This window comes from Brachyistius frenatus, unplaced genomic scaffold (assembly GCF_029030835.1).
Source record: "Brachyistius frenatus isolate BFR_SWC_R1_liver_20210118 unplaced genomic scaffold, ASM2903083v1 Contig_9, whole genome shotgun sequence".
NCBI classification, from domain to species: domain Eukaryota; kingdom Metazoa; phylum Chordata; class Actinopteri; family Embiotocidae; genus Brachyistius; species Brachyistius frenatus.
Window position 1 is genome coordinate 1,175,497 of NW_027210608.1, and position 21,505 is coordinate 1,197,001.

Below are 21,505 nucleotides of genomic sequence, written 5' to 3' on the forward strand. Positions count from 1 at the left end.
AAAAAATAGAAGATTGCGTCAGGTTGGTTTCAAGTTAATTGAACTCTGTAGTTACAACTAAACCTTCAAAACGACAGAAGAAGAGTACAGATTCATTTCTTGAGTGACAATTGATGATTGTGGTGTCGACATTCAAACTCATTTTTACATAAAAGTTGCAAGAAGTTTGCTCGTAAAGTTTTATTCTGAAAGACCGGAAACGTGACATCTTGGTTGTGTCTTGCTTGATGATGCTCATGACAAGCCACTCATTGATGTAAGCAGCTCCCACGGCTTAAATGAGCCTCGTTCAGGAACATTTCTTAGTTCAGACACGGACGGAGAGCAGGCATGGACTGACTCTTCTCCTCCTGCTCCTCTTCCTCCTCCTCCGTACTCTCCCTCAAATCCTCTCCATCATCGGCTCTCCATCATCCATCCGTCTGCGTCTTTTGGATACCTACCTCTCCGAGCGCGTGAGCCCAGCTGGATCCCGCACATGCCGTCTCCACCGTGGTCCAACTGAAAGCGGCTGTTGCTGTGATGACGGGCGGCTGAAAAGGCTCGCAGCAGTCTTCATCTTTGCAGCACACGCAGCGGGATCGCCGACTGAAGAAGAGCTGGGTGTTGGAGCGCGGCTCCGCGTAATGGATTTACTGTTGTCGGAGAAAAGTTGGATTTTGTGAAGAGCCTCGTGGACCTCCACGATGGACAGAATAGGAGGGCGTTTTTAGAAAGGTGCTTTTGGGTTTGGAATCACACCGTGAGAGGAAATGCACAGAGGTGAGTTGTGTACACGAGCGTCCACGGTGCGCGTCACGGTCCGGCGCCTTTGGCCATGAAACAATCGAGGTTTAATTAAACGGTTTTTTTTCCCTTTAAGCCTTTTGTCTTTTTAGCACAGATGACGGTTTTATTTGCATTGTCGTGTATTTTTTTAAATTTTTTTTTTATATAGGCTATCAAAGCAAAGCCTTGAAATTAAAATACTCATGGATGAGCTTCAGAACATTCAAATATTCCTCAATGATTTTCTGTATTCCTCTCAAACTGTGACACCTAATATCATTTACAGATAGTACGACGTGACCTGCTCCAACCTGCTTTCTGCCACATCCCTCCGTCTATCTCGTTTCATTGTAGGAGTTGCAGCCTACAAGTATCGACTCACCCTCTCGTGATAAATCTTCCCGTTTCATTATTTGTCATCCAATTGGTTCCAGTATCTGCAGGTCTGCTCCCCAAACCGGACTGGTTCTCCTGGGTTTGGTTAGATCTGGTTGGTTTGAACCGGCCTAAAGGCAAACGGCAATTAACCCTCTTTAACACGTAATCAGTTACAAAGGATTTATTTCACTGGAGCCTAATGCAACTGTGCTGAATGATTTGAGCGTAATGTAAAATAAGGGACCAGAACCAGAGAGGGGGTTTTTTTTGGGGGGGGGCACTCAGTTTGCCAGCTTTCGGGAATGAAAATCTGATTCGTGATTATTATGGACGGCAAAGGTTAAATACTATTTGAAATCGATACAGGGGCGATTAAAAAAAAAACACCAGGGAGTATTACGTGATTCCAAAAAGCCAGTGTGAACACATCTTGAACGTCACAGATACTGTACCCTATGATACATGAATCTGACCGGGGAATGAAAGCTTTGGTGGCACATATATGCCATTGTTTCTCTTTAAGTAGAAAAAAAAATTCAATAAAGTAGACAGCAGGTTATTTCACTACTTCCAACTTACAAGGGACAATTTGTCGCGGAAGAAGCGCCCCAAGTTTCCGAGGCAGACGCCGCTCTCCTGGACTCACCACAGCCCCGTGCGCGCGCTGCCGCTGCCGCCGCTGCTGGACTCGAGCTCCAGTCACTGTGTCGCGCGATCAACACCTGAGGCGCCCGCCGCCGCGCGCGGCTGCCTGAGACGCCTCTTGATGAGTTCAGCGAAGCGGTTGTTTCACGAGCTGCTGCTGCTTCATGCATTAGCCTGCTAATAGTGTTAAACAGGTAAATATGTGAACATTGCGTGTTTGTAGATAATTAGACACTGTTTACCCGCAGAATTAACCGATAATAGTTTGTTTTAATAAGCCTAATTAATAAAGAGGCTAGTCTAAAGTAGCTCCCTTCGGGCTATCCCTACGCTGCCGGGTACCACACATAATTCTGCATTTGAACTGCATCAGACCAGGACGAAGTAAATGTGTCTTTATATGCAATATCCTGAATTACCTCATTCATTGTTGGCTTATTAATTCTATTGTCTTCTGTGTAGGTGTGTATTTGGAGTTACCTCCACTAGACCATAACTAATGAGGAACAGGCTTGTCAGCCAAAGTGAGAAACGATGTTAAAATGAAGTGGCATGACCTGGAATAGCCGGAGTGCAACCTGCAGTCATTTCCCCTCTTGTTCTTAGAGATGAGCAGAGCTCAGATGAAACTGCTGTCAGTGAGACAAGACGCTGCCTTCAGTCTATGTATTGACATTTTTTTGTAAATTGTTGTTTTCAATTTTAAATAATTCATCAGCATTCACAGTCGTTCTCTTGATGTTCAAGTGACAGTGGCTGCAACTTGATTTAGCTTGTTTGTTTATAATGTTACAACATGTATTACAACTGCCTTCCTGAATTATGCACCTTTTGCCTAATAAGTTAACTTACATATTAATAGGCTTGAGACACATTTCTGCCACTGGAGCTCTTCGGTTCACGGTGGCCCTTTGGTTTATTGCTTCCACAGATAAAACCACAAACAATGTTTCTAACAAAGTCTGATTTGTTCATATTACGAACCAAATGGATGACAGATTCTGTACCGCAGCAGCAGTTTGCAGTGTTCCTGCTATCTGCTGCCTTGTAATGTGAAAAAAGCTTCAGTGAGAGCTCGCAGCATCTCTGAGATTTGGCTCAGCAGTCTAGGTGGTCTGTTCCAGAAACGTGCCCGTGGTAGTTCGTGCTTCCACCTACGATACTTCAGTGCAAGATAATGGAGACAGAAGTAATGAGGATCCAGGAGCCCCGGGGGCCACACGCGTGTGCATTTCAAACAGACGTGCTCCGCCGTGCAGTTGTGCTCATTGCTTATGTTAACCATGCATTCTTCTTCATTAGACCCTCTCCCTCTCCCTCTTCCATCCTTCCTTCCTGGGTGCCATTATGTAACGTGCCAGGCTCACGATCACTCTCTAAGGCGTTGTGAGCAGGCCAACCTATTATGAACTCAGCGGGGATCAGGTCTACAGCGGCTTATCGGAGCCATACAGTGTGAGGAGCTGTAACGTGCGCGCCCTCAGAGCAGATATCGTTGTTGTACAACATATTTCATTTATTGTCTGTAGCGTACCCTGCCCAGATGCCTGTCTCCTCATCAGTGCTGTAAGCCTTGGAGCCTGTAATCCTGTTTTTTTGCTAATGCTTTGTGTTTCTGGTGCCTGGAGGCTGCAGATTAGAAGGTTACAGTCTTGTGGTTTCAATGAGAGTTGATGCTTTGAAACAATGTTTAAACTACTACTGCTGCAATACCGTTATTACCGCTTGCCAATTCCCACTGTATAGCTATTTCTAATGCTATCACCATTAATCCTGCCATCCGAATCTATTGATCTTAGTATTACTACTTCTGCATGTTCTGGTGCCTGTATCACACACTTAACTTTATCCCCCACTCAGTATATCTGCATGCTCCTGCAACCAAAACTACTACAATGCTACAGATATGCTTCTACTGCCACTTTTCTGCAAGTACCAGTTTAATCAGCGCTTTTAACCAAGTCTAAGGCCTCTTCAGTGGAGAGCTGAAACAAATAACTGACAGAAAATTAATTACTCTTTTGATGGTCAAATTAATGTGGTTTTTTTTCCAAGCAAACAAACATTCATTGGTCTCAGCCTCTCGAATGCGAGAATGTCATGCTCTTGTTTCATTTCTGCTCTTTGTAGGACAGAAAAACTACTTGAAGATGTACTATATCTGGCATTTTTCACTATTTTCTGACATTTTATTACAATTAATATGAAAGATAATAGGCTGAGAATTCAACAGGGGAAGAAATCGATGTAGTTGCAGCCCCAGTTCAGTGAGATGAGTTCTGCATCACAGAACCAAATGAAAGAAATGATAACAATTCAGAAATGTGCCTTATCGAAAATTAGATGCAGCTTAGTATTTATTTCATTAATTTGAGGAGAATGTGGTGTAACACATGTAGGTATAAAGCTACCCACCTGTCTCAAGTGATCTTTAAGGTTTCCTTTATAGAAGGAAACTTTTACTGCACATCTTCATGCTCTCTTTCAGTCTTATTTATCTGTTATTTACATGATGATTCATCAAATGCCTCTGCAATATATACCTGATATATACCTAATTATTATCTTTTCTCTCACAGCTCTCCTCCTCTCTCTGCAATGCACTTTTAAAATTGACCAATTCAATCACAGGTTTACTTCAAATTTGTATCGATCTATATTTTACTTGCTATTCATCAAGGGCAGGTGAAATCAATACTGCAGCAGATCCCACATACTTATTCAGCGGCTGTTTAGTGATTTCCATTTGACTGAAGACGAGGATATAAATACAGCATACCTGTGACTAACGAGTAACATCTCTGTGTTGCAGCGTGGATACTCTTCTTTCTAATAGAAGAGGGTTTCGCTCTGGCACAGAGAACTAAAGGTAAGGCTCTTCTTTTTTGTTCATGGTGTTTCACCTGTATTGAACCAGTTTTAAATAAGGAGGTATTATCTCGACTTGTATCACGGGACAAAAGGGGTTCTTTTCTCAAATCTGTCCCGCCTCTCCTTCCTCTTTATCCCCCACCTCTTTCCTTTTCTCGTGCCACCGCTCTCTCCACTCCCTCCAATCACTCCCTCATTGATCTCCCAACTCAATAACCCCATCTGCCCCTCTCTTCTCTGCCTTTCTGCTCTCAGACCCCCCAACCGAACATGGCGTCCAGAGCCCCAACCAGAACGACTGTGGCACGTGGGTCCGCAACATCAACGGCGGGGTGTTCACGTCACCAAATTACCCGAACACGTACCCGCCCAACAAGGAGTGTGTTTACATCCTGGAAGGTAAAAGCCAGATCATTTTACATCCACATGCTTCATCTTCTGCTCAGTAGCACCAGGACAGCTGACACAGTTTCCCACCTTTCAGCATATTGCCTCCTTCAGTAAATGTCATTAGTCTGACTGACATTGTTTTATTATAACCTCGCCCCTATCTGATTTTCTGTTCCTCCGCTGGCGGGCAGTCAGCCTGACATTTTGCGAATGAGCCATCCCCGAGTTTGTTTCACTGCACAGATATAGCCCCTTTGAAAATGATGGAGATTGGCGCATTGTGGGTAGCCCCTGACCTCTGGCCCAATCAAAGTAGTGCTGCGTTCATCTCTATTGGCAGAGCGTGCCAGACGATTTGGTTGTTGAAGGAAACATAAAAGAGATGAACATCTGCTACGCAGCTGAGCTCTGGTGGCATATCGCTGAATCGTAGGCGTCCTTGTCAGCTTTAATGTTTACCAGAAACATCACATCCATCAGTAATGTTGTGGCCTGACGCACGGGAAACATAACAGAAAGCATCATTAGCAGTTCTTGAAGATGAAGTCCTGGATCCCGGTTGATGTGTTTCAATTGATGAAATGTTTGTCCGTGAAGTTAAAGCACAGCCTTTCATGCAGATGAGATGTCTGCTCGTTCTTTCCTGGCTGTGGTGGGGAAATAGATTTTAGACATGGCTCAAGTGCTCCCCCTGTGGACAAAACAGGCCCAGACCTATTGTTGATGAATAAGCCGTGACTGGATCACAGGCGGCCCACTGGTGTGAGCAGTAATGGTCGGGGATCACCACAGATGGAACCTATCATTTGCTATTATTTGGCCTTGAATGGCATTACCGGTAGTCATATTCACATCCATCCAGTGTTGAGCCTTTTATTCTGCCCCACTAACACACACAGATGCTCACTTTTGGTATAAGCGCTAATCAGATGCCTTTGTGATCATATTTTGCAGTTAGTGACGCTCATTGATTGTGTCATATCACTGACGTTATCAGCTCAATAGATTGAGATTATACATTCTGCCCTTTTTGTGTCAAGCTGTGTCGTGTGTGTGTGTGTGTGTGTGTGTGTGTGTGTGTGTGTGTGTGTGTGTGTGTGTGTGTGTGTGTGTGTGTGTGTGTGTGTGTGTGTGTGTGTGTGTGTGTGTGAGTGTTTGTTTGGGAGAGAGTACACGATAGAAAGTTAGAGAGAAAATGAGACTCAACACACCAGGGAATGAGCGCACACATAGCAGGAAGTACAGACGCACAAGCTGCTCGTTGAAGCAGAAAAAGGGAGAACACTGAGGCACAAATTTAAAGACAAGAACAGTGACACAAATTCAGACGGGGAAAAGAGAATCATTTTAGTTGTTTTAGCTCAGTTGCTCACACATATGCACCAGCCTTGACCTTGCTCTTTTGTCTCTACGGGGCGTGCTTAGCTCCTCCGAGCCTGATATGAGTCAGAGCCCCACCCTCTCACCCTCAGCATCTTTATTTGGCATGATTCATCTCCCAAGGCTGCCATGAATTGCCCTTGCAAAATACTTCCTCTGTTTGCGGGGTGGTAATGGTATTAAAGCGCTGTGTCCGTTCAGTGTATAGACGCTCATTCAGATCGGCATGACAGATGAACTTGCGAACTGCAGTTCGTGCTGTGATTGCAAAGTTCCACATTTACAGAATCAGAGACAGCGATGCTGACACATCAGACTGTGTCTCTGTTCGTGTGCACGCGTGTGCACATATATCTGCGTATGCATTTGTGTGACACCTGCTTGCAGACTTGTATATGCGAGTGTAAATTGAGCTTATTCTGTCATAGTTCATAGACAATCACGTTGTTTGGTGCTGTTGGAAAGCACAAATCAAAGCATCAACAAAGTCTCGGAGAACTAAACATCTAGTTTCAACTTTATGTAAATTTGTTGTGCTGTTGTGGGAGATAATCTTGGCAGAATTTCACTTGGAAGTGAAGGTAGATCAGATATTTCGTTCATTGTATCCAGTCCCTTTTAATAACACAATATGTTCTAATGTGAAGGCACAAACAACCTGCTCATCTGGAGTGAACACGCCCTGTGTTCACTTTGGTCATTGATCATGACTTGAATGTCAGCATGTGAAAACATCTTTCTTCTTATTAATACTTCTTAACTCAGTTAACTCACTGTTCTCCAGCAGTGACATCTCTCTCTCTCTCTCTCTCTCTCTCTCTCTCTCTCTCTCTCTCTCTCTCTCTCTCTCTCTCTCTCTCTCTCTCTCTCTCTCTCTGCCCCAGGTACCTCTTTCTGTAAATGTCCTGTCATGTCTTTATAAAACTTTAAGGAACATTTATGTACAAAGTCAGATATGGCTGAGTGACAAAAAGACATCACTTTAACAGGCAGATGAAGCCAGCAACATGCCATGTATGAGAATAGATTTAGTTACCTCAGTAACCTGCAGTTAAGTCTGAGCCCACTTCTAAAAAGTTTGCTCTCTGCGCACTCAGCTGAGCTTCAAAAGTAACAGCCTACAAAAGTGCTTAACTTCGAAATCCAGATTAACTCCTATTTGACTCTACTTTTAATTTATGCTTTAGAAGACCATCCAGATTATCTTTGTCCTGCAAAAGAAAGATTTTATTTGATTCTTTTCATGGATTTGTCTCCCTTTGTTTCCTTTCTCTTCTTTCTCCCTTGTTTTGCCAAAGCTCTCCCGAGACAAAGGATTCAGCTGGCTTTTGATAAGAATTACTACATCGAGCCATCGTTCGAGTGCCGCTTTGATCACATCGAAATACGCGACGGACCATTTGGGTTCTCGCCGCTCATCGATCGATTCTGCGGGGGGAAGAATCCCGGTCTTGTCACATCTACGGGACGTTTCATGTGGATCAAGTTCACCAGCGACGAGGAGCTGGAAGGCCTCGGCTTCCGCATCAAGTACACCTTTATTGCAGGTGCAGATACCGAACTATATTTGCAGTGAATGTTACTCCACATCACATCCTCGGACTGTGAAGGCTAATTTCTGTACACATGAAAGGTTTTGAGTCAGATGCATAGACTGTAATATAAAAGTGGACGTAGCTTCCAGGTCTGAAAAGTGAGGCCAATGTGGAAGTGCCTTAATTTGCAATACCACCGAGTACCACTAGAGGCCGGCTTCACAAAGTCTCCGGCTCCATCGACTCCCATTCAACTTCTCTCATCAAATTCTCAGTCAACAAAATGTTTCCACGAGTTATCCCGGTTTTGTCAGCTAAAGTCACTCCTTCTTCTTCGTTTTCTGGCAGTGCATCTGAAAAATATCCCGTCATTAATTCGAAAATATTACAGCTGCCGGTGGGCCCGACGTAGTATCGCCGGGTTTCCAATCAGATCGACCGCTCGCTCCCGCCAGCTCGCCCAAATATGGTGTCTACCGGCTCCAAACCGTTCGGCACTAGCAAGATGGCGCTGGCCGAAATCCAAACTTAAGGTCAATAGTTTTGTTTCGGTGTGTTTTTACAAAGTACATAAAAACATAAAGGAGAACCTGATCTCAGTGTGACACAAGGAATACATCTCTTCCCTAAAACGTGGGTTGTTTTTTGCTTTGCCTGTGTTGTTTGTGTTGATTACTGGTAAAAGATGAAGGAACTTAGGCAGGCTGGATATCCACAGGTCACCTGTGGGGTCTTCAATTTTCCAAACATCATAGACTTCCTTCTCCGGTTTTTGTTGCTCTTCTTTAGACACAAGTTCAACTTCAGAGCCTCCTAAAATCTAAACTCAACAGTGTCTCCCATCAGGTGACCGATAATGGCTTCAAACAAACCCTTTCTGCTTCATCTGGTCTGCCTTAATGGGATCTTATCTTGTGTTCTCTGCTTACCTATTCCTGCTGTGTGGATTGAAAGTAATGTGCCTCCCAAATCTTATCATTTCAGACCCTGATTTCCATCTGCACGTGGGCGGACTGCTAAACCCCATCCCAGGTAAGCTCTTCAGTATTTCTCAGGTTTGTGTTCGATCCTTTTTGAAGAGCTCCTCTGTGCTCAGAAGCTTACCGGGGGCTATCTCTGGCTCTGACATGAATGCTGAACACGCAAATGTACCTTGACAAGCACACAATTGTAAACGAAGTGAAAGGATGTGTAGACATGCACATGCACAAATTTAAGCACATGAAGGAACACACACCTCTTTTATCCTGCTCTTCCCTCCCTGTCTTCCTGCCTTTGTTCCTCCGTCTTCTTATTGTTCTTCGTCCTAATCCGCCATGCACTTCAATTCAACCTTAAATCCTTTCCACTCCTCAATAAAATCCATCATCTGTCCCTCTGTCTGTCGTGCTGCTCTTCCCATCATAACCATTTTCCTCTTTATCTTCTGCTCTTTCTTTTCCCTCCTCCCTGTTTCCTGCACTATTTTCTTATTTTTGCTTTTCTCATGTGACCCTTTTCTCAACTTGTTCATTTTTTTGTACCCTTCTCTTCCTTCCTTTCTCCTCCACGTGTCCTCTGTCTGTCTCCTCAGACTGTCAGTTTGAAATAGGTGGATGGGATGGGATTATTCGCTCCAGTCAGGTGGAGGAGGAAGACCGAGTGAAGCCCGGTGATGCTTTGGACTGTATCTGGACTATCAGAGCTCCTCCTCAGTCCAAGGTCAGTACAAGGGATCGTATTCGTCAGGCGCTCTGAATGATGCCACGCATTTCTTTCTATCCTCCTTCAGCTCATGTGTGGTGCTTTCAAAATGATCTCTATCAAACAAGAAGTTACCACAATGTTTGGTCAATGTTTCTGCTCAGATGAGTCATTTTTCAAAACCATTTTATTCTTCCAGACAAATGCACACCTTGACTTTATAGATTTAGAGATGACAAATCTCTAAACGGTCTCACAACATATTTTGGTTTAAAGTATTTCAGGATTTTTTTTTTTTTTTTTTGTCATCTCTTCTTGTTACACTGACAAGACAGTGACACAGGCTCCTCAGAAAGACTGAAAAATACTAAAGGAATTTTAAATTTTTACATCTAAACCCTCAGAAACATTTCTCCCAGTTATGTTCTCACATTTCACTATTCAGTGTCACTGAAAAATGTTATTTCACATCCTTCTCGCTGAATACTAACAGCTCCGGGGATGTGCTCACACCACCGCTCAAAATATGTATTTTGCTCACTAATGTCTTCTAATTATTCTAAACTATGTAAATGGTAAAAAAAATAATAATAATAATAAAAACTGTCTGAGCCGGACCACATGAAATAAATAGAAAATATCATCACATTCAGCCAGTCCCTAAATAGATAGTGTATGAATATTCATCCAAATCTGAGGGGAAATAATGTAGAATTTAACCATGAATATTTGCAACATGAACATAGTTGAAGTGTAGTGCTGCTCTAAATTTAAACAAAGTCTAAATTCATCCTCCGTACGGTCATTCAGTTCAGAGTGCTCCCCTTTCTGTCAGTACAGTTGCTTCTCCACTTCACCTTAATGATGCCCTCCATCTTTGCATCACTATTGTTTGGTACTTCTGCAGTGATAGCAAAATGTGATGTCAGTGCAGATTTCGGTGGAGAGTTTTAGTATCAACCTGCTTAATGAATTTATTCTCCTCTCAGAAAAAGTCTGGAGATCCTTCAGGTCACAGCATTTCTTTCTATCATAAGCTTTTGTGTCACTGGGAAATCATTTTCAACAGACATGCTCTGTTGCAAGGAAAGTAACTGAGTAAACACACACAGCTGTATATGTCAGTAAGTGCTTTTCCAGATTTAAATATTTTCTATTAATGCAGACACAGCAGCAGCATCGTGTGTTCCCGTCATTGAGAACGACTCCTCCAGTGGTCTGTAAACAGCAGTACAAATTCACAGATAGGCAGCATGGGAAAAAGCAGTGCAGGCAAATTTTATTCATAAAGTATGGCCGTGGAGATTCACAAATACATTTCCAAGCAAACGGTGAAGGCTCAGTGATGAGTTCTGATATTTATATCTGGATATCAGAGATCTCCTTGATATTACAACCATAACCTGGCCAGCCCTGATTCATTGCTACTCTGCGTCTCCCTCATGACTAAATGATTCATCCGTACACTCCTGCGCTGCTGCTCACTGGCTACAATACACTAACGCACACAAATTCATGCACATCTAATTCAGTATGAAACGGCAGAGGCACGCAGTCACAAATTACATAATACACTGTCGCATACTGTAAGCAATAACCCGTACACATTATAAAATCATGTGTACATGTAAAGTATTGTATGCATGTCCTTTAAACATTCATGCATGAGTCACACATGTAGCACCTTACATTTTCACACACACAGTCCCTTCACCGGTCCGACATGTGCAGCGTGAGGCGGCAGTGAAGTTGAATTTAGCAGAAGCACATCTATCTGTCCAGAAAGGAGCTCAACGAGGCAGAAGGAGCAGAGCAGCACACTCAGCAGCATCAAGAGCAGCGCCTGAGCTGCTGCTGGTGGCTCTGCTGAATGTGCTGAGCTTTTACCTGAGTTGTTACTCCCCTTTGACCAAGATTTCATAATGCCATTACTGCTGATTTGACTGGTTCAGACGTTGTTAAAGACATTACTTTTGTAATTACCTACAGTGGAAGTTGAACAACATATGTTCTTATTTTTTTTTTTACATGTCACAGTCAAAAAAAGACACAAATAAATAATAAAACAAATGGCTGAATTCAGTGTAGCGTCTTCAGTTCGGTCATGGTATGGTTCATGTTCCCTGGCGTGGCCTGTTGGGACAGCATGAATGTTACTGGCAACACCTGTACTTATCTCCCGAAGGCAAGTCAAAACGTTTCCCGTAAAAACAGAACACAATCTGAACTCAACTTGTATCTCGCTCTGCCTTTTCAACCGCAGGCATTTTGACATGTAAGAAAAGCAGAGGAATTATTATATTATTATAAATATTATATATTATATTATTATACAAATAGTGAAAGAAAAACAATAAAATAGTCAAAAATTGTTTTCTGCATTATTCCCTGCCAGGCCCCTGTTTAACATCCTCACTCATTTGAATGGCTTATCATTCTTGGTATTATTTAAACTTGTGCTGTGTGCTATGACAAGGTCTGATTTTTTGGTAAAAAATCAGAGGCTTGAAAATAAATGCTTTTCACCTTGAAGGACAAACTGGTGTATTGCAGTCCGGTTTTCAGTCCGACCCATCGATCCACATCAAATCATAAGCTTGTGAAATATGACATACGTTTTTCTGCCGCCTGTTTGATCACACCTTCTTGGTGGAAAACTTGGAAAATTCAGACTTTTTAAGTTGACAAGAAGCGGATGAACACACCACTAGGTTTTCACTCTGAGGGCGAACTCTTTCATTTGGGGAGGAGGTGCAGGTTCAGCTCACATGCCCTCCGTCCCTGCAGCGTTCTCTGAAGAAAGGCACAGTGATGAGAAGACAGGAGAGCGAGGGAGACAGAGCCGGCAGCACCACCACACATATTTCAGATTGGCTTTTCAAAGTAAACACTTACTTGTAAAGGAATGTATAACAACTTCAAATTAAATTCACTTTGGTAATTTGAATGCATCTTCTTTCCATTCTTTAACGCGGTTTATCCTGTTCCCATGGCAACATACTCTGCAGAAGAGGTTTCCGAGAATCACTCAAAGGGTTATACGCTAATCTAATTCTGTTGTCTTCATTATCAGTGTCTGAAAATGTGCGCATATATTTGCTTTACTGATTTCATTTTCACGCCCTTATAAAAAGTACAGTTGTTGATAATGGTTCGACAGCTGAGGTGATGTGAGGCTGTAAATTGAATCTTCCTCCATCTCCCGTCTGTCTGCAGATCTACCTGCGCTTCATAGACTACCAGATGGAGCACTCCAACGAGTGCAAGAAGAACTTCGTGGCCGTGTACGACGGCAGCAGCGCCATCGAGAACCTCAAGGCCAAGTTCTGTAGCACGGTGGCCAACGACGTGATGCTGGATAACGGCGTGGGAGTCGTGCGGATGTGGGCTGATGAGAAGAGCCGACTCAGCCGATTCCGCATGCTCTTCACCTCATTTATTGACCGTAAGTGCCAGTATTTAACAATACCATTATTGTTAAATACTCATTTAAGTCATATTTAAGTCCAGATGAGTCACATGCTCATCTGGTCATATGAGTCATCCTTAAGGCTAATCGTAGTGATGTTTTCAAGCCTTTCTAACTCAGGTTTCCCAACGAGAAATGATGCAGCGTTCTTTAAATGTTTTCAGTGGGAAGTTTGTTTTTTGTCCCCAGAATGTTCTTCTTAAAGATAGAATAACGTTTTCTGAAAACATTCTGAAAATATCTAAAAAAAAAAACATTTCACCATAGTGTCACCATAAAACATTTGTCTAATGTTTTTAGAGCTCGTTATCCTACTTGCTACTGAACACATTTGAAAAAACGATGGCATAATATTCTGACAATGTTATGAAAACAAACCTAAGAATATTATAGACCACGTAATCCTGCCATTAAGCAGAACATTATGGGAACAAAACAGAAAAACTCAAGCTAGGTTGATGCGGTGTCATTGTTTTGCACTTTAAGGTTCTCTGTAGAAAATAACTGATCAAAGTGATTGATGTTGAGCTGTTTTTTTTTTATCATTTGGTCGGTATTACATTGACAATTAATAACTGCAAATAGGGCCCGAGTCAAAATCATACAGTTCTGCTGTATTATCTGTTGAGTAGATGAAGGACAGGTGTAGATTCGCTCCATGTCCTCGTGGCACTTTGATCTGAATGTGCGTTGATGTATTAAGATGTCCCTTATTACTGTGTAACTCTTCATAAAGGAAGAGGTAAGGTATCATATGTCATTACTTTTCAGTAACATCCTGAACCTCGCAGCCTCTCCATCATCCACACAGACACAAACAGTTGATTTATGAGGTCCTGCTTTCAGTTTGCATCACTAACAGACACTGAAGTGCCATTTCAGCGAGGAAAGCTAATTACACTGAGCAATGTTTAGAGCACAGATACGAGAAAACCAATTATTTACTCCAGCATTTTCTGAATAACTGAAAGAATCTAATCATTTCTTAATATGCATGTCACAGCCTCGCCCTGTTGTACTTATTATAGGTCACGTACAACCGGACAATAGTGATTTATTTCTAAATTTTTGAGAAAAGAAAAGCTGAGGCGGATTAATGGATCTACCAGTAATTTTACCCTCAGCTTCATCATTTTTGAAGGACAAGGCACTTTAATGTAGCTAAAGGTTGCACATCAAAGTGTCAGAAGTTTCCATTCAGACAAAGTTTTTTTCTGTTAGCACACGGTAATATTTTCATTAAATGCCTGAATAGACTGAGATATTAATTGCCACATTCTCCTGCACACTTCCCAGACCCTGGGTGAATGCTAATGTTGTTTTCATCAGCAAACCCATAACCACTGCAGTCAGAACTTAATGGCTTTTAAATTCAGCAAGGGTGTTTTTTTTTTACTCAGAGTCCTTACGACCATTTGGATCCTCATTAATTCTGATCACACAGTTAATCGCAGAGAAGTCCTGAGACTCTCGAATAACTCCCAAACTTTATTTGGTCAGAGTCAGCGACTGGTTCAAAGTTTACTTGGAGGTCAGAGGGAACCATTCATCTTTGTCACTCACAGAACAACATAAAATATATATGTGTATGTGTATGTGTGTGTGTGTGTGTGTGTGTGTGTGCGTGTGCGTGTGTGTGTGTGTTGGGAGGGGGAAGCGTTGTCGACACCCTCTGACGAGCTGCGTTTTGAAGGCGGGAGCCATATAAACGGTTTGGATGTGATCGCGGTGTCACGGGAGATGGATGGGGAGGACGCTCCAATGCACACACTCTCTTTCATACTCCACCTCGCATACATGCCTATATACATGCCCTTTTTGTCAAAGTTCCTCAACCCAGAGGCTGAGGAACCGAGGGGGGGCGAAGGCAGCAGGGGCTCAGCGCTCTCATCACAGCGGACCTCGGAGCAGGGCTGAGGCTAGTGGAGCAAACCGAAGTCTGTTTCAGCGGTGATAAAGACTCGGAGAGAGTGTGTGTGTGCAGCTGCTGAGCCTGTGTGTGACGTGAAAAAGAAAAAGGAACATTTCTGTCATGGGGGCGAGGAAGGGACGGTTCGGAGAAGTGAACAAGCCATCAGAGGCAGAGAGGCTGGATGTGAGCTGTGCTGTGTGGTGGGGGGTCAAGTTGATCTGTGTGAGCACCATTTTGGATGGATTTTCTGGACACGATCCTCCTTTTCTGACGCTGGTAATGGAAAAAAAAAAAAAAAAAGGAAAGCATGGTGGCTTTGATTCAGCCTTTGTGGTAGAGAGGACTTCTCTCCCTGGTTTGGAGGCTCCTAGAGGTTCCTTAACGTTCTCCCGGATCATTGCTCTTTATATATGTTTGTAATCATGTCATCTCTGATTTCCCATATTATAACTGTACTGTTGCTAGTTCAGCGTACTCCCTGTTACAAGTCTGTCCACCGTAGAAAAGGAATCCCTCTTAGGTTGCTCGTCATGAGATGTCTTACTTTTCTGACTCAGATCAAACATGTTATGTGGGAGGTTTGTGTTCTGCAGTCCCGTCTCTTAAAGCAGAAAAATAACAAGGAGTGTTAAATGATTAGTGGTAGATTTCTTTCTGCCTTCCTGCTGCACGATTCTTCAGGCCTGATGAAAACAATTACACTGTAGGTAACTGTTGTGTCACTGCTTTTCAACCAGCCTCCACACCACATGTCACACATTTGGCAGATAAGAAGAAGCTTTTTGCTGCAGCTCCAAACTGTCTATATCGATACCAAAGCATCTGCATCTTCCCTCCGCCAGTCAGCTCTTCCTCCTGACTGGCAGCGCATCGATCTCCAGAGCCGAGCAGCAGCCAGCATCAATTACCAGTCATCTCTGTCTCTGCTGCCACAGCCTTCATACGCTAACAGTCACTTTGATGTTATGTGTCTCCTGGAGCCTGCCTGACCACCTGCACCCCGTGAAGCCATTTCTACCACCACCACCACCTCCACCACCACCTCCACCCCTTCCTTTCTTTTCATCTTCTCTAGATTTATCTTCCTGATCGCTCGTATAGTTTTCCAACCCCACCCCCACACCCTGTCTCCTGCTTCTTAGACTCCGCTGACATGAAGTCTGCAGTTCAGTGAAGCTGCCATCTACCCCCCCTCCCCCTCCCCGATTTTGTGTCTGCAGGAAATGATGATGTATGGCCCCGTGTCTCCATTAGAGCTCTATTGTTTCATGAAATAATAGAACATTTTATCTTGTATTACAGGCCTCTGCAGATTTCTACAGCCAAATTATTGTTCTTTTATTGTCTTTATTGTTATTATCATCAAAATAGCTTCTGGTCCTTTTCACAGTGTCGTCATCTTTTACTCAGCACTATTGGACCGATGTTCTTCGGTTGTTGTTGTTTTTTCTAAATTCCATTATCTCTGCGTATTGTCTTTTGCCTGCAGCTCCCTGTACAGCCAACACGTTCTTCTGCCACAGCAACATGTGCATTAACAACTCCCTGGTGTGCAACGGGGTCCAGAACTGTGTCTATCCATGGGACGAAAACCACTGCAAAGGTGACCATCTTCTTTCTGCCAAGTATTCCCAGTGAAGGTTATTATTAGGATTTCCTTCTGTCATTTTCCTTTACTTTATTTTTCTTGTTCTCTCCTCCTTCAGAGAAGCAATCTAAGGGGCTCTTCCATCAGATCACTAAGACCCATGGCACAGTCATCGGTGTCTCATCAGGCATTGTTCTTGTTCTTCTTATCATCTCCATTCTGGTCCAGATGAAGCAGCCGAGGAAAAAGGTACCTCATCCTTGGATGAGATTTTAGTTGTGGTTGAGCTTTTGCTCTGCAGGACAGAGATAGTGGGATAACAGACCAGTCAGGGGCAAGTGGAGACAGTAATAATCCAGAATATCAGAGAAAATGTAGTTTCAAGGTATAACATTTTTTTGGTTTAACATTCCTTTCTTCCTTTCTTTCTCTTTTTTACTTCAGTCTGTGATTTCTCACAATTCCACTCCTTACTCAATACGCATGTCTTTACGGCTGTTTTGAAGAAGGTAGAGAAAAGAGGTGTCTCTGACTGCGGAAAATTCTGCAATATGGTCACTCTAGAAAGAAGAGCTGTGTTTTTGAGACCGAGCAGCTCATGTTTTAGATATGGATTATTCATTCATACAAAATATATGGCACCAAACTCAAAAAAGCCAGGTACAGTGTGTGCAACATATACAAGCTGTTTTAAGTCCTTGTTTTGGGTTGGAAATGTTCTTGTGTATCTTTCTGTCACAAGAAATATTTACAGCTGAATAAGCAACACGTAAAGTTTGTAGAAAAACATCCTGAAGCTGACTCCACACTAGAAGAGGATAATTGGGTATAATTTGGGTCCGATTCGCCTCATTTATTGGGAGGATCATCTGTCCAAATGATCCTGCAGTGTGAGGGGCTTTACAGACATAATCTTAATGTTAGCAACGGGATCAGAGTCTCCCTGATTTCCAACCATAAATAATGCCAGTTTCTATGAAATCTGGAATCACCACTCTGAAATTGTTCAGTATAAACGGCAAGTGAGCGGTCCTGCTTCTTCGTCGTCGGGTGTGTGTGTTCCCACGATTAAAATCGTAAAAATGGGCTAAATCTATTGTCTGACATCGCCCCATGTTTCTAAAATCTAAAATCAGCAGGCATTATGTTCGTCAGACACCTGAAGATGTTCTGACTTTGGGAAAACTTTTGTTTCATAGTAAGAAGCTGAGAAAACAGGCGTTTAGCGCATTTATTGTATTTTCCCACAGTTTTAAGTCTTCAAGGGGTCATTCCTTCTGTTGTCTTGATATATACTCAGATCATGGTGTAAAATTATTGACCTGCTATTCACTGAAGTGTAAAAGTCTGAATGGATCTTCCTGTCTTCAAGGTTGTAGCTCGGCGGCCTGGTGTTTTCAACAAGGCTGGGTTCCAGGAGGTCTTCGACCCGCCCCACTACGAGCTCTTCTCCCTACGTGACAAGGAGATCTCCTCGGACTTAGCCGACCTCTCCGAGGAGATGGACAGCTTCCATAAGCTGCGGCGCTCCTCCACCATGTCCCGCTGCGTCCACGAGCACCACTGCGGTTCACAGGCCTCTGTGGGAACCGGTGGAGGGAGTATGAAGCACAGCCGCACCACCCTGAGCTCCATGGAGCTGTCCTACCACAACGACTTCTCCAAGCCTCCACCCATGAAGACGTTCAACTCCACCGCCAGCTACAAGAAGAGCTGCTACGGCTACAAGCAGCACTCACAGACTCACGACTGCGACCAGCAGGTCATCGAGGACCGCGTCACAGAGGAGATGCCGTGTGAGATTTACGGGCGCGGCGGAGTGGGAGGAGGAGCCACGGGGGGAGGAGCGATGGGAGGAGGGGGACCATCGGGGATCGCAGGAGGAGGGATCGGAGGAGCGGTGGGGATAACAGGAGGAATGGCGATGGCTGGTGGGATGGGGATGTCAGGAGGGATGGGGATGTCAGGAGGGGTGGGCATGGCAGGTCCTAGTGGCATCGCTGGAGGTATCGGCGGTGGGATGGCAGGAGCCTGCGGGACCCTCAGTGTCCGTGGCAACAGTGCTCGTAACAGCACCAACATAGTTGACCCACAGCAGCGCTCCATGTCCATGGACTTCTAGATGGACGAGGAGGGAGGAACACAGGGAAGGGAATGCAGCCCAGACTTTACAGTTCACTCATCGACAGAAGAGAAGACAGGAGGACAAACTCCTGTTTCCTCTTCTACCATCGGTCTTCAAGCACCATCAACAGTTTTGTGGGTGAACACTTAAGGACTCGTCTCATTCTCATGTGGCGGTTTGGGAAAAACGAGAACTGAGGCACCAGAAGAAGAAAATAAACAGAGCGAAACCTCTGGTCCTCTTCGGGATACTGAAGGATTCAGATTGAAGGACGTGTGGAGACGTCGTCTCTCTCCTCCGGTCATTAAATCTCTCCTTCCATCAGACTCGTAGGAGAACGTTCTGGCATGCAGACTCAGACTTCTCTCTGTTTGGTGACAACAAAAACCACTCAGATACAGAGAGAGACAGCGAGATGTCACAGACTGACTTTTTACATTTACTCACCTGCCATGCACAGATATAAGATATATAATCTATAGTGCGTCTTCTAATAATTTATTTGAGTCTTTATTTTTGTCAGTGTCCTGTACTGTTCAAACCAGTATATATCCAGCCTCATGACGACGCTTGGCTTTTAACTCTTTAATCTTTTTCAACTGTTGCTCATGATTTTATGGAGATGACATGTTGTCACGAGGAAGTTACTGTTGTCAACGACGATCAAGGAAATATGATGATGATGATAATAAAGATAACGATGTGATATTGCTATGATAATTATGTAGTTTTCATGGTTACCTCACAAATACAGAAGGTAGGCTCCAGTCAGTCTCTCCTCAGGAAGAGCACATGAAGAGACTCTTATGTTGGTAAGAAATACAGGGAGGAGAAAAAAGACCATTTCTGCTCTGAGTTTTATGAGGATTCAGGATATGAGTGTTCATTTATGGGATATGAAATGTTTGGTTGTGAGACTCGGACTGAATCAAGATAGCAACCATCCCACTCTCAAACCCCACCCTGACTAGGAGAACATGTAATTTCTCAGTCCCCCCCCCCCACCCCCCATGAATCGAGTGTGTAAAACAAGCACAACCTGTTTCCCTGAAGTGACAGACATGTAGCCTATATGGGACTCGTTTATGATTTTAACCACTGGTTGTATAATTTCATTCTGTTGAATTAAATGAGAGCTTACTCACCTTCCTGTTTGGGCCTTTGTCTGTTCACTGGAACCAAGAAACAAAGATGGCAGCGGCCGGAGATGTCCGGTCAAGGTGAGACACACTGTGACATGCAGCTAGTTCAGAAGCAGACAAGTCAAAGTGCTGGATATTAATATGCAGGCGCTTTAGGCATAATTATTCACAGAATTATATGAAACTCTGGTTTAGGTTGAACATACAGGATTGAAGGCTGAATATTCCTGTTACAGTTTGATCTATTGTGCTTTTTAGATATAAACCATGAAGTTCCTCCTGAATGTCAATCATTAAACAAGTTTAATGAATCTGCAGCATTTCTGCAGTTTGTCGGTCACGCACACGTTCCCCTCACACGTTCCCCTCACACGTTCCCCTCACACGTTCCCCTCACGTTCCCCGCACACGTTCCCCGCACACGTTCCCCTCACACGTTCCCCGCACACGTTCCCCTCACACGTTCCCCGCACACGTTCCCCGCACACGTTCCCCTCACCCTTTCCTCAGCTGTCATGATGCATTTGCTCTGTCGGAGGCTCGGGGCATCTTTTTAAAATATGTGACCTTGAAATACTCATGGCCACATGCATAACGGCGCTGGTGATGTGGCTCTCAGTGACACCAACGCATGTAGTCACAGGAGTCTCAAGGTAGTCGAGATGATAATAATCTGTATTATTCTGGAATGATGTCAGATATTGGCGAGCAGAAGCTTTTATGGGTTAAAATCTCAGAAATAACGTAGAATGAAAATCTCTATTTATGAAGAGTGCACCAACAATGAAATTCAATTTTTGAATATATATTATGCAGCACTTTTTTCATGGCTGTAACTATTTCATTATTGCTTTGTACAATGTACATGATTAGCTGAGGAATTATATAAGAAGATATTGTGTGGTTTACCTGGAATTGAAAGGTTAACGTCTATTTTTGCAGCAATAATCCCACACAGGCTGCTCAAACACACAAACATCACTCAGAGGTAATAGTAACAGAACAGCGCCACCTGCAGACAGACTGCTCTCATCCAATTCATCTGTTCATAAAAACCAACAGCAGTCTCAACATGAAGAACTGTTTCTCCACACTTCAGGAAAATTGACAACAACATTTGCATTTGTCAGACAGATAAATAATGACAACTTGACTGCAAATAAATGTCCACATCTCACCGAGACTGATACATGAAGGTACGTGGCAAATACGATCTGTCAGCATTCATTTAAATAAAATAATTCAAAACATTAGCTCAAGATAGTTACAATTACTCTGTCAAAAGTAGCCAGATATTTAATTGTAATAGCCTATATCTGAAATTCACAGGTTCTATCTTCACTTGTCAACATATAATATAAGGTCATATATGGTGACAGGTGCATATACATATATATACATTATTAGCTATTACACTCGGTGGGAAATCTTCATTAAGATCTTTATAGGCTTTAAAATTTGTGATTTATACGTACTAAACACATCTTGTCTTTCAAAGAGTCCCAGATCGGGGAGAGGAAAACCATTTGGATGCCATGAAACTTTAGAGCTGACATGTCAGGCATCCTGAAGCTGCAGCATCAGGACCGTCGCGGTCGTTACACCTGATGGCACTTTTG

At 43.3% G+C, this 21,505-nt stretch overlaps 1 protein-coding gene across 2 annotated transcripts; it reads left to right on the plus strand.

The window, feature by feature from the left end:
• Positions 1-292: 292 nt before the first annotated feature.
• On the plus strand, positions 293-19,889 carry LOC138616168 (neuropilin and tolloid-like protein 2). 2 transcript variants are annotated; one of them, XM_069690286.1, is made up of 10 exons: positions 293-762; positions 4,604-4,660; positions 4,918-5,061; positions 7,731-7,979; positions 8,952-8,999; positions 9,541-9,668; positions 12,867-13,095; positions 16,521-16,634; positions 16,738-16,868; positions 17,992-19,889. In XM_069690286.1, exons 1-10 carry the CDS (start codon positions 753-755, stop codon positions 18,739-18,741), a joined length of 1,860 nt encoding a protein of 619 aa, XP_069546387.1. In that variant the 5' UTR covers positions 293-752; the 3' UTR covers positions 18,742-19,889. The 2 variants fall into 2 exon arrangements, with proteins under 2 accessions (XP_069546387.1, XP_069546386.1); XM_069690285.1 differs by lacking the exon at positions 293-762 and adding an exon at positions 1,015-2,315.
• The last annotated feature ends 1,616 nt before the right edge of the window (positions 19,890-21,505 follow it).

Coding starts and splice junctions, on each gene's coding strand:
- LOC138616168 (XM_069690285.1), top strand. CDS start 2,291: ATGAGGAACAGGCTTGTCAGCCAAA. Junction 5,062..7,730: donor GTGTGTTTACATCCTGGAAG/GTAAAAGCCAGA, acceptor GTTTTGCCAAAG/CTCTCCCGAGACAAAGGATT. Junction 13,096..16,520: donor CTTCACCTCATTTATTGACC/GTAAGTGCCAGT, acceptor TTTTGCCTGCAG/CTCCCTGTACAGCCAACACG.